Consider the following 13,358-nt stretch of genomic DNA (forward strand, 5'->3'; position numbering starts at 1 on the left):
AGGGTTTGGGGAGTGATAAATAAATGTCTTGTTGATGTTAGAAGTCAGTCTTTTTCCACATTTAACAGCTTCACTGCCACCAGAGGTCAGTTTAGGAAAGCTTTGGTGTACATTGACCTCTGGTGGCAGTGATTAGGAACTGCAGCTCAAAATACTACATCTTACCTTCTTGATAAGATGTTCCTGTAAAGTAATTAACATATGGGTTTAAGGTGGCATGCCTGGACAACCTTTCTCAACTAGAACCTGAAGTTTGTAAACAATGACTCTCAAAACACCAAATGAGGGATTATAAAATGCCAAAATTACAAAATAACAACACATTTAAGTTCACTTGTAAAGGCAACAGCGGATCAACAACTCCTGCGTTAAAATCGCTGCTTTCCTCAATGGCGTTTGAGCTCTTTACAATGAAACAAGCTACAGTTTGCCTGAAGGCGTAATAAAGTGGGTAAAACCTGCGTATGGTGCATAAGTGATTAAATACATTTTTACTGGATTAATTGTTTTTTTGATAAACCACCATGACAAATCCCTTTAACAAGTTTTAAATATAACACTGAGCCTTGACTGATCACTTCCACTTCTCATCAACCACATGTCAGTGTCACTGTTTTCCACGCCCCACCGCACAGCTTTGCTGCTATTAATTAGATTAAACGCAACTTTATTTGGAAAGTGCACCACAGGAGGGCGATATAAACTGAAATTACACAGCACATAAAACAAGACGCTGACGTCGCACTCCTTTAAAGCACAATGAAGACATGAGTAATTAAAGCACAGCTCTCTCTGTGAGGCTGCTGCTGCTGCTGCTGCTGCTGCTCATGAGAGATGTTAACTGGTTTCCCAGCTGCCTGTGTCCCCCATCACATGTTCAACACTTCAAATCTATTCATAGCACAACACTGGGGTGTATTAACCAGCAGTACAGGTGAATAGTTTTCCAGTTTTTCACAGATTAACCATATTAAAGGAATAATTCAAGTGCAAATGCATGAAGTACTGAAACATAGTAAACTAGTATATCATAAGAATATGCATTTTGCTTTATCTTGCCATAATTTAGCCTCTTCTGCCTGGAAACTGGCGTTTGTTCACCGATCAAAGTCCAGGGAGAAAATCAGTTATTTTAGCTCACAGTAACACAGGAGCTGCTGTTCTACTGCTGCCTCGTGTGGTAAAGGCATGTATGTTACTTATGTAAATTTCAATCACCAAAGTCACAAAATAATATATTGGAAGTTACTGATGGAGGCAGCAGTGGAACAACAACTCTGTGTGCTGTGATGTTAAATTGCTGATTTTCTCTATGGGCTTTGGTGTGAGGGAGGGAGCGGTTTAAGCAAAACTCAGTAAAGGGTTGTCTAACGACAAGATAAAGCATTAAACTTAATTTTTTCATGATATGATTGTGTCTGTGCATAAATATATTGTTATGAACCAAAATACTTGTTTTTTTTGGACTCCTAACCCCAAAACCAGCTCCAAAACCCGCCAAAAAGCCCTTTAAAGTTATGAGAACCAGACAAAATGTGCTCACTTCCTATTGTTTATACATTTTTTGGTCTTCACATAGATACCCACACACATATAGTATACCAGAACTCAAATTTTCTACAACAGGACGCAACTTTTTAAAGATGCCAAACTATCAAGACCCAAATCATAAAAAAAGCATGACAAGAGCAAATTTGTGCATAAGGAAGTTACTAATTTACACCCAAATACGTAAAACCTAGATTCAACTTAATTTTATACACAATACACAATAATCTTATCTTAAAAGGGACAGTTCTGCAAATTAGCCCAAAAAACCCATCTGTGGGTCCTGACCCCAGTCTGTGAACCAAAGCAGTACAGCACATGGACCTGATAAACTCTCCATCTGGTAAGGCTCTACCTCTGTGTGTAAAATGGTTCATTCCACCTGCCACATCCTGCTCCTTCATAAGCTCCTGTAAATCTCATTAAGTCCCTCACACACTTTTATCTCTGACTCACGGCAGAGATGAGCTACAGCGACCACTACACCTCGTCATCCTACCGGAAGATTTTCGGGGACTCTCCCCGGGTCCCCGTCTCCTCCTCCCGCTTGGGCTCCACTGCAACTCGTGTCTCCTCGGCGGGGCTCAGGTCCATGATGGCTGTGTCCCGTCCCAGCATGTCATCCTTGAGCATGACCCGGCGGGTCGGCCGGTTCTCCACCTCCTCCTCCTCCTCCTCCTTCATCCCGATGCACACCGACTCTGTGGACCTGACTCAGACTTCTGTGGTCAACAACGAACTCAAAGTCATTCGAACTAACGAGAAGGAGCAACTGCAGGTAGATTTGATTTGGCATTCATTTAGTCACTTCAATATCTTATCCAGTGTAAAGTACAACTAACTGAGTAGAGAGAGTTGTTGTGATTTTCATGATTCTTAAAAGGTTGTGTCTCCTGTGCCACCATAAGCAAAAGAGATGTTTTCACCATTAACAGTGTATTTAAGGCAGATACCACAACATGTAGTGTGAATTTGGTACAAGCCAGCATGTTCCAATGTTCCTTTAGTCCCATGAACCCTGAAATAAAACAAATTCTTCATAGCAGCAGTTCCCTGTAAGCTCTGCAAACCCCAACAGGGACTTGCAAGGTAAAAAAATCTACTAAGTTTGTCCAAAGGTTCCTGTGAAAACCGAGCTATTAATGTCAGAAAAGTAGACCCAGAAATACTCTGGCTCTTATTTAGGTACACAGCGATAAATTTCTTTTTTAAAATGTCAGTAAGAAACATTTGCTAAAATGTTGGCCATGACAACCGTTTAAGGTGTTAGAGGCCATTTTCAGGAGTAAGCCGTAGGACTTGTTTGAGTAAAGTTGAAAAGTTTCCTCTCCTATCCTCTTGGATAAGAGGTAAAAGGTCTTCAAGTTCAGTTGCCTTCCAACTGAACTAACTCCTAAAGACAACGATGACCCAGATGACTGAGAACCGCCACAGACTCTAAGATAGGACAAGATGGAGTCGGATGATCTGAAAGAATAAGATTTGTCATGGTCCATAGAAAACTCGTGAATGCAGAAACTATGAATTGATATTTCTTTGTCTAAATTACGTGTATTTTCTTGCATTGTAGGGCCTGAATGACCGCTTCGCCATGTTCATCGATAAAGTGCGGCACCTGGAACAACAAAACAAAGTGTTGGAGACAGAGATGGGGACTCTGCGACAGAAGCAAAACGAGCCGTCGCGTCTCGCTCAACTCTACCAGCAGGAGATGAAGGACCTGCGGTCACAGCTGGAGGAGCTGGGCAGAGACAGGAACCGCATCCTGATCGAGAAGAGCAACATGGACGATGAGCTGCAGGTACAACCGGGTGGTTGGGTTGTTTTGTTTGCTTTTTTCTGAGCAAAAGGGAATTGGACAAGGTACCCAATCCCTGTACTCCTAGTGCCAGTCCTGAGCCCAGATAAATGTGAGGGTTGCTTCAGGAAGGACATCCAGCATAAACAAAACTCTGCCAGATCAAATAAGTGGATCATCTGCTTCTCTAACCAAAATCGAGTGTTGGTTCTGACCTTTTGTCTTCTTTCATTTCACATTGTAGAGGCTCAGTATGAAGTATGATGAGGAAGTGAGCGTGCGGGAGGAGGCTGAGCAGACCTTGAAGACTTTCAGGAAAGACATGGACAACGCCACAGTCGTTCGTCTTGATCTGGAGCGCCGTCTGGAGGCACTGTCTGAAGAGATCACCTTCCTGAAGAAGGTCCATGACGAGGAGATCCAGGAGCTGAGCAGCACGATGGAGGTGCAGCAGGTCTTAGTGGAGCGTGACCTGGTGAAACCAGACCTCACCTCAGCTCTGAAGGAGATCCGCAACCAGTACGAGTCAATCGCCTCCAGAAACCTGCAGTCGGCCGAGGACTGGTACAAGAACAAGTTTGCCAGCCTCAGCGAGCAGGCCACCAGGAGCAACGAGGCCATGAGGGCCAGCAGGGAGGAGATCAACGAGTTCAGGAGGCAGCTGCAGTCCAAGACCATCGAGATAGAGACCCTGAGAGGCACCAACGAGTCTCTGGAGAGGCAGATCACTGAGATGGAGGACACCCACAACGCTGAAGTCACGGTCATGCAGGCAAGTTTAATTTTCATGGACACTTGCCGCTTACACACTGAAATTACAATAACCTTCTCTTTTCCTGACACTTATCCTAGGATCTTAGCTCTTTCCAGGACTTATCTGCAATTATTACTTAGGTACAGGCTTTTCCGCCTGCAAAAGTAATTTGCTACCTGCTGCCACACAATGTGAAGGTCAGTTCTGCCTGAAACTCCGTTCTGTAATAGGATTGGAAGTTGGCACATCTCACAGTCTTGAATTATGTCACAGCTTGAGAAAAGCTGTTGGCTAACTGCACACAGCAGGAAATACCCGACTTTTAAGTTTCAAGAGCAGGGTTGTTGCAAGAGGGCAGACAGAGCAAACAGTGACCTGAAAGTATCGCCTACATTTCTCTGACGTCTCCGCTCCTTGATTGCCGCTTGGTTGGGTTGTCTCACATTCAGGTGAAATTTGGTTGGGTTTAGTCCAATGTAGGGCCTCCCCAGGTCCCTTGTGGGTCCCTCAAATCCCTTTCAGACATGCCTGTGATGCCCATGCCCATGAACTGTAGGTTTAAGGCCCGATTCCGCCCATGTCTGCTACGGTATGCACCAACACTACAGAGATGTACATGAGCACCCCCAACAGTTTGTGATGGCACAAACCATTAGATCTGATTGCTCATCATCATTGTAGTACAACGGTTTCCAGTCCAAGAGGTTCTGGACTGTTGTTTTGGTCCCAGAAGGCTACAACTAAGAAGATATCCAAGGACATTTGCTTCGATTAGATGAGTTCTTCTGAACTTCTTCTGTCATCTTTGTTGTTTTCAATGTGACAGGACACGATTGGTCACCTGGATAGTGAGCTGAGGAACCTAAAGGGGGAGATGGCCCAGCATCTGCGAGAGTATCAGGACCTACTCAACGTCAAGATGGCCCTGGACATCGAGATAGCCGCCTACAGGTTTGTGTGTTCCAACATTAATTAGTGGATGAATCTCTTGAGATGTGCCACCTTGTTTTCAGTGTGGTCAGCAGATTCAAGGAGAAACTGCTCTAACATGGCGTGTCTTCCCTTCCCACAAGGAAACTGCTGGAGGGGGAGGAGACTCACTTTAACACAGGGATGTCTTTCAATGCTGCCAGCTACAGCTACCAGCCTCGAGTGTCTGCCGGCTCCTCCAAGAGCAGCCAGAAGGAGAAAGAAGGAACCTTGAAGGAAAGCTTCAAGGAGATCAGTGAGGACAAAGATGAGATAGACATCAACTCCAACTGAATTCAGAGCCAGACAGATATATCATAATAGGTTGTCTAGCAGCAAGTTAAATTGGTAAACGTGTTTTAAACTTTTATAGACTTAAGCAGGTGAGCCTTTTTGTGAAGTGGCTAAAATCTGATGGTGAGAGTGCATGTTTCAGGCTGATTCCTGGCAAAGAGCCTGTGTCAGTACCCTTTATGATGACACTAGATTATTCCTTCAATGTCAGTTCTTTGGGGTCATATTTAATGCCTTCATGCTAAAGAATACAAACTTAAACATCATTCCTGGGGCATCAGTTTCACCATGAGGACGTTACTAATTATGACATATACTGAATGTTTTTGTGCCAGATGAGACAGACGTTAAAGAAACCAAATGTTAGCACCGTTTGTGTTGTTGCACTGTTGCACATTGCACCTTTAATAGTTGTGATTGTGTTAGAGCCAGTGTTGTGGACACAGTTCACTGTGATGAAAAATTATACGGTGACATTTATTTAGTAAGCATCGAAGAGGGTCACGTTTAAATGTAGGATGACTGTCCTGTGTGTCTGTACTTAAACTGAATAAAATACAAAAAAAATGATTAACATTTTTCCTGCTTCTATATCGAAATGAAAATGTGTATTTTTTTAATTACAGGTAGGTGTTTTTATTCAGTGTGGAGTAAAAGTGTTAAACGATTTTGGTGTCTTTTTGGAGGTGGATTTTGCTCCGTTTGGAGTCAGCTCACTTTACTAGCTCAATGTTGCCGTTGTCTCCCACTGCTGACATAAACCTAATCAAGACCTTTTAACACTCACCATAACCATGGATAAATCAGGAAACAATTTGGTTGTGAATTAATTTATTCATCGTGTTTTTACAAAAGTAAGTGTAAGAAAACCCCATCAAAGACTTTCTCAAGCTCCTCACACGAACACACAAAAACCTTTGGTAGCTATTTTGTTTAAAGCCCTTTAAATCACAAGTACCTGGAGATCACAGTGAACCCTTAAAGCTCTGATATGCAAAACTTGAAACACAACTATTTGTCGCAGTTAAGCACTCGTGTCAAACAAAACAAAAGTGATGGTGACACCAATGGAAACAAACGTGACATAATAAACAGGGTTGCAGCAGCTAAAGATTATTCTTGGATTAATCGGTTGATTACTTTCTTCATTAATTGATTATATGTTCAGGTCCACAAAATGTCAGGATATTCTGAGCTGTCATGTTTTGTCCACGAAACAAATTTTTTTGTACAACAATATCTATAATTACTAATAAAATGTATGCATCAAATTAACTTACAGGTCCAGGAGGCTTGGTCCAAATCTACTTAGAGCGCTTCCTTTAGAGAAGTTTAAAAACCCTTCCTGTTAATTCTGGGTAATTCTGAGTAAGATTTCAGGGATTAGGGTTATAATTTCTTATGTTTTTACAAGTGTAAAATGAGCTGATTACTACAAAATTGTACAAACTGTCACATAAACTACTATTTTTTGCTGGTTTCCTTGCTCCACATAACAAAGAAATCATTCAAACGGATGCATTTTGTTTGATGGACATTTGAGAACATCATCAATTCCACATTTTATGGTCCAAACATTGAATCATTGAGAAAATAATCAACAGATTATTTAAATAATCTTTAGTTCCAGCTCTTTTGATATAAACAGGGTCTAACGTTTCCATTGGGTCCTCAAATGTAACTGATGAGGCACCGGCTACCGAAAAACAAACACCTCGATAAAGTCACTCTCATCTCAAGAACATTGATACTTTAATGCTATATTTTACATGTTAACATTTGTTCCCTGACGTCTTTTGAGGCAGAACGTTGCATAGTGGATCTTTACATCATAAATATAGATATATTTATATCGGTATAAAAGTGATAAATGGCTCCCTGGTTTTCAAAAAGGTCAGTTTGAGTAAATCCCAGTTAATTTCCAGTTTCTGCAGCAGACGTCAGGTTCTCGTGCGGAGTGGAAGAACCAAACGCCTAAAAAGTTAGCTTCTCATTTTCCCCACTTCTGGGGTAAAAAATAAACACGGTGGCAGTTTAATTTTAACAAATAACGCATTCTCTTTCCAGTGTTTTCAAACGGAAAAAAAACAAGTCTGGAAGTGTTGAATTGAACTGTCAAACGCACTAAAAGACACCGTTGACCGACAGTTTTATTCCCTTAGGAATCGACCGTGAGGGTCAAGAGTGGGAGGGCAGGACCAAACCAAAGTGCAGCACCAACAGACCGTCCTGGAGCAAAATAAATAAATAAATAAATAAATGAGTAAATAAATAAGTAAAAAGAGCAATGATATTATGACGGCCGGCCTTCAATAGATTCTCACCTGTATTCCCTCGTTTCCTGCAGTGGTCTGCACGTCTTTCAGAGACTGGTAGTGATCGAGAAGGTGATCTCCGCAAACCACATCCACCTGCAGCACAAATCAAAACCACAACAGAGTTAGTACTAGTTAGTAATGGCTTGATATTGGTCCGAGTTTGAATTGTGTCCTATAAAAATGCATTATTGTAAAAAATATGAGTTTGAACATTAGTATTTTTTATTTGTTTGATCCAAATTCATAAACAGATTACTCTGGCGTCGGACTTGGCGTTCTGCACATGCACCAAAATGGTTTTTGACCCGGAAGTAGAAGATGACGACGTATAAGCTGCGTCGTTTGAACACTGAAACACCGTTGACGGAAATTCCGAATTCAAAATTTCGCAAGTAGTTCAACTCTTGTGACCTCTGCTCTGTCCAAACGTGACCCTTCTGCCAGCACGGTGAAGAACCACAGCCAGGGGAAATCAGTCTAATCTGATAATCCTCATCCACGTGTCACGAATGACTAAAAAAACCCCACCAACTCCTGAACTGTTCATCTGAATAACTAAAAGACACTTGAGGAAAACGTCACAAATAAACCCACACTACTACAATATCAGTGTGATGAAGAGCTTTCTCACATGTGATTTAATCAGATTATGTTTGTCCTGAAGGAGACTGTGCTGTCAGGCAGCCTTGCTGAGATTTAACCTGAGCAAGTACGTCTTCTTACCTTTTAAATCAGCACTTGTTGCGGTTTATTTAGACTATTTATTTGCATATTTAACAGCGCTGCTGACTCCGTGGCTCACCTGACAGGTCGGACTCAGCTCCATCTTCCTCCTGATGAACAGCTCCACGTGGCGGACGGTGGCTTCACCGGACACGCGGACGTACGGCCTCTCCAGCGGCTACACACAGACGGAGACACAGAGAGGAAGACACTTAAGGAGACAACAACAAAAAAACTCCTTAACCTCTCACAAACATAACATCACTGTTGTCTTCCACTGAAAAGACTGGACTAAAATGTCAGTTAATCAAAATGTCCTTTTTTAAATCACCAATAAGGTTCTTACCTTATAGTTCTTGACGCCCTCTTCAGCTCTGAAAACAAAATAAGAGTCAATGTCAATGTGTTTTTTTGTACTGGACAATACTGCCACCTGCTGACAAGTCTAAATAACTGCATGGTAAATCAGACAAGTCTGTCTTTTACTTCTCACAGCAGAGGAAGTCGTCATCCTCCACGGAGTTACACTGCGACTACTCACTAAGTTTTTATACATCCTTTATCTCACCAATCTCTAAACTATAAGAGAGACCTCGCAAAGAAAACAGCATTTAATAATGAAAATAAAATAAATAAAACACAATATCCAGAAAGAAATACATGAAGAGAAAAGAATAACACTATTAAGTATTAATTATATAAAGAAGAAACTCTAAAAATATTAAAATTGTCCTTTAGGATGATTTGATTTTACGGAATTTGTTTATTTTAACAATATTTTATCCAATTATACACTTTTATTTTGTACTTTGAATTTATTGACCTGCACATGTTTTACTCCACGCTCTTATTTTATTATTGTTACTATTTTTTTTTCACTTCTGTTGAGGTTGTTGTTGAATCATTAGTCCACGTTCAGTATTTCTTTTTTTAATGTTTAATTTGTATTGTTTTATAATAGAGGAGGACGATAGATGGCTTTGTTTGACCCTGAGAAGCACTTTCATGTACATAACATTGTATTAAAATGTTAAAATGTAAGCTATATTTTCATCTACAGGCAAAAGCAAAACTTGGAAACAGCCTTTTACTTTTGGAAACCTCTCATGTTAACCTGCAACCTTTTCGAGAATACCTCAAATCACAACATAACTGTAGCAGTAGGCGAGATTCTTACCCGACAAACTCCAGCAGCAGAGAGACGTCCAGCTCTGGAGGAAGACTGGACACAGACGGAGGAGAGACTTCTTTCCTCTGCCTCTTCACCACGACAGGAGGCGCGGAGGAGATCAGCACTACAGAGAGAGAGAAAGTGTGAACATTTATTCTGACTCTGTGTGAGTACTTCAACAACCCCCACTTAAAAAAAAAGACCCTTAACTTTCCCCTTTAAGTCATCAGAAGACCTTTGTTCACAACAGTTGTGTAATTCATTGACGGAGAACATAGTGATATCGCTGACATTTAAAGGACCAAACAGCTGATCCAATTTATGGTGTAAACAATCGACAGATTCATCAATTTGATTTTTTATTTAAAAAAATTATAATTTACATAGGCATGTGAATAATTAATTTACCTGGCTTTGGTACGTCCAGTCCTCTCTTTTTGTAGAAGCTGCACATTTGTTTTCTTTCCACTGCAGACAGAAATAAAAACACATTAAGCAAATACATTAAAATGACTTAAATTCATCTGACTGCATAAAATCATCACCAGACTAATCAATAATGCAAGTCATTGTTAGCCGTAACTTATAATTACTCCATATTTCAGGGACAATGATCACATGTACTTACGTTCCTCCAGGAAAGGAACCATTTTGTAAACGATATCCTGCAGTTTTCTGTCCGGCCTGCAGAGAAAACAGAGTTTTTAACCTTTAAGACACAATAAACAACATTTGTGCCCAGGTGTTATTAATATTTAATCACCATCATCAAGAAACAGCAGTAATAAGATGCTGGTAAAGACACAAACACACACACACACACACCTGCCAAAAGCACCGCTTCATCCCATGAGGGATGTAAACGGGTTGTTTGTTACTCTGAGCTGCAAAAATCGACATCGTCAACACCACAGACAGCGGAGGTCAAATTAGAAAAGTAAAAAACAGGAAGAAAACAGCAGCCCATAAATCCAGTTCTGCATGATACAGCAAAAAAAAAACATGTATCCTGGTTGCCATGACAACGTCAGTAAACGTAAGACTTACAGAGAACCAAACGATAAACAAACATTCTCTATAAGTGTAACCCTAATAAAATGATAGAGCATCTGTACTGGAAACTGAATAAACTGGAGATTAGCTCCACATTTTAATAACATGCAAAGCAAATAAGATGAATGTAGAAATATGGGACTTACCTGATGTTGTAAAGAGGTTGTGTTTGGTGGACAACGATGCCACATGTTGGACACCGGTTGCTGGAGAAGAAGTGCTTCACGATACAGCTTTTGCAAACTGGGACAAAATAAAAATAAAAAAAAAAAACACAAATGAAGACATGAGAGTTATGTAGATTATAATATTTTAAATATGCTGGTGACTTTTTTGAGTAGCTGTTCGTCCTGATTGTTTTATTCCCTACATCTCGATCCCCCAAAGTCATTTATAATCCTTAATTTCATTTTTTAAAATTTGTTTTATTTGTTTATGGAAAAGGAAATATATACATTTTCTCTCCCTTTATCCTCCCTTTTCTCTATTTGTTGAGAAATATCAATACAGTCATGAGTCATGATAATAATACACACATACATACAATTGTTTGACACAGTGCCTAAAAGCTTTTGAAATTACCATTGAAATTATGCATTTTGTATTTTTTTTCATCTACATTTAACACTAAAAACTCAAATTTTCACTTTAAATGAACAATTCTTTAAATTTCACATTAAAAAAAATATATATGTAAAAAATCTAATTAAAATCAGCTTTTACAGAGCCAATATTGTTCATACGAAGCTCAACGTAGTCATATATTTGGATTTTCACATTCTTATTAATAATGTCAAAATGAAAGCTGATAAAGACCATTTAAATAATGATCCAACTCTTTCACAATCTTCTGAATTCTCCTTGTTACTTACACGAGTGCAGACATTCCGTGATGGTGGTGGCGTCGATGAGGAAGCCGCAGCACAAAGCGCAGCGTATGTACGGATAGAACTGGTTGAGTGGGAGCTCGGGCTGTGGACACATTCACAGTGAAGACGTTCAGGGTTCAAGTGGAACGGTTTTCAAACGAGTCAAAGTGTACTGACGCAGTTTTGGTCAGTGTTGACAGGTGTTTTGATCAAGTAAAACTATCATCATTTAGAGATTTGGGAAACACCCATCAACACTTCTAAACATTTTATTTGACATTTTACTGACCAAACAACATTAATAGTTGCAGCTCTCCTGTGATGGACTGGTTAAAATGTTATTCTACAGCTACTCCAGTAACATTCATCACAGTAACTAGTAACAACAACTGGATAAGAAAGGACATTAACAATCCTTCATCAACGTTACAGCAAGTCACCACTGCAGACGAGGCTGCAGAGTGCTTAACACACCAGCAGCAGCAGCAACGACGACGACAACTACAGTAACAACAACAACAACAACAACAACAACAACAACAGTGTCTGACTGGGAATGACATTCAGTAAGAGAAAAACCTCATTTTACATTTACTTTATACATGATGTGTCATACTGGAACAGTAATATTACATACAGCAGGATGTATATATATATATATATATATATATATATACATATATATACACACATATATAGATAGATAGATAGATATATACACACATACATATATATATATATATATATATATATATATATATATATATATATATATATATATATACACACACATTATGACTAGGTGTGAGTGTGGTAAACAGCTGGACTACTGGCATTTTGCCTTTACCCCCAGAATGCATTGCATGTTGGTCACATGTTAGCTCTATTGAGAACCATGGCTTTGGACCAGTGTTTCCAAAACTACACAGGGAGCCACTTTTCTATCTAGCATTAATTTGCAGTCGTTTCAAATCTGTAAACAAACTTTAACTTCATTTCAAGCTAAATATACACATAAATATTAAATAAAAGGCTGAAAACATTTTGCCATTTTATGGGGGGGACCCAAAAAAAACTCTCACGATCCATTTCTGGGCCCTGACCCACACTTTGGATGGGAACCACTGATTTACACTATCGTGTGTGAATAGTGAAAGATGACAGAGTTAAGTCAAATACGTAATAACGCAGAAAATGCGTGAACGTACCTCGTCCTCGGATTCGCTGTCTGAAATGTTCGCTGAGCCTTCGTAACTCCAGCGACCGCACAGAGCTGCGGCCATTCTCCACAAACTACTTCCCTTTCACTTACGAACACAAAATGGCGGAATAAATGTTCGTAAATAAAACAATAAAGCTTTATTTCGTCAGTGTCCGTCACTAGATACCTTAGTTGCAGGTGACTTTGTGCTGAATAAGCTACGCCCTGCTTACTACGTAAGGTACGCAAACACAGGTGCGCGTAGAACGTGGGTTATAACTTACTTTTTCACGGCGTACGACAACGAACTTTCGCCCGCGCCGACAGCTGCACGGAGGCACGCGAGATTTAACGCGAAATGAATTTACGTAACTACTTTAAAAGTCCTTTGTTGCCTACGCTACCAACTTAATTTCCCTCGCTCGTGTTGCGCGCGAGCGGCAACAGCAGTACCAGTTCAGGTCGCCTCCCTTCAAAATAAGAGTATGCCACAAATAAATGAATAAAATTAGTTTTCTGTGTGGCTTTTTATGATTAATTTGATTGAAATAATGCTTTATATTTGTTTAAATGCACATTTATAACATCAAAAATGCCTTTTATCCCATTTTTGTTTAATAGTTTTTTGCGTTTTTTGGTCTTGATAAAAAAATTATACTT

General features: G+C 39.9%; 2 protein-coding genes across 3 annotated transcripts; one reads left to right on the forward strand and one right to left on the reverse strand.

Moving 5' to 3' along the window:
• The first annotated feature begins 1,964 nt into the window (after positions 1-1,964).
• On the forward strand, positions 1,965-5,933 carry LOC122782168 (alpha-internexin-like). Its single transcript, XM_044046407.1, has 5 exons — positions 1,965-2,326; positions 3,119-3,349; positions 3,591-4,118; positions 4,927-5,051; positions 5,174-5,933. The coding sequence occupies exons 1-5, from the start codon at positions 2,012-2,014 to the stop codon at positions 5,361-5,363; spliced, it is 1,389 nt and encodes a 462-aa protein (XP_043902342.1). The 5' UTR covers positions 1,965-2,011; the 3' UTR covers positions 5,364-5,933.
• A 244-nt stretch (positions 5,934-6,177) lies between these two features.
• Positions 6,178-13,153, reverse strand: pcgf6 (polycomb group ring finger 6). 2 transcript variants are annotated; one of them, XM_044046409.1, is made up of 11 exons: positions 12,983-13,153; positions 12,706-12,804; positions 11,501-11,600; positions 10,775-10,871; positions 10,204-10,259; positions 9,984-10,043; positions 9,582-9,699; positions 8,751-8,778; positions 8,484-8,582; positions 7,688-7,774; positions 6,178-7,592 (listed from the first exon to the last, which is right to left on the reverse strand). In XM_044046409.1, the coding sequence occupies exons 2-11, from the start codon at positions 12,778-12,780 to the stop codon at positions 7,542-7,544; spliced, it is 771 nt and encodes a 256-aa protein (XP_043902344.1). In that variant the 5' UTR covers positions 12,781-12,804; positions 12,983-13,153; the 3' UTR covers positions 6,178-7,541. The 2 variants fall into 2 exon arrangements, with proteins under 2 accessions (XP_043902344.1, XP_043902343.1); XM_044046408.1 differs by having other exon boundaries at positions 12,706-13,153.
• Between the last annotated feature and the right edge of the window lie 205 nt (positions 13,154-13,358).

This window comes from Solea senegalensis, linkage group LG15 (assembly GCF_019176455.1).
Source record: "Solea senegalensis isolate Sse05_10M linkage group LG15, IFAPA_SoseM_1, whole genome shotgun sequence".
NCBI classification, from domain to species: Eukaryota; Metazoa; Chordata; class Actinopteri; order Pleuronectiformes; family Soleidae; genus Solea; species Solea senegalensis.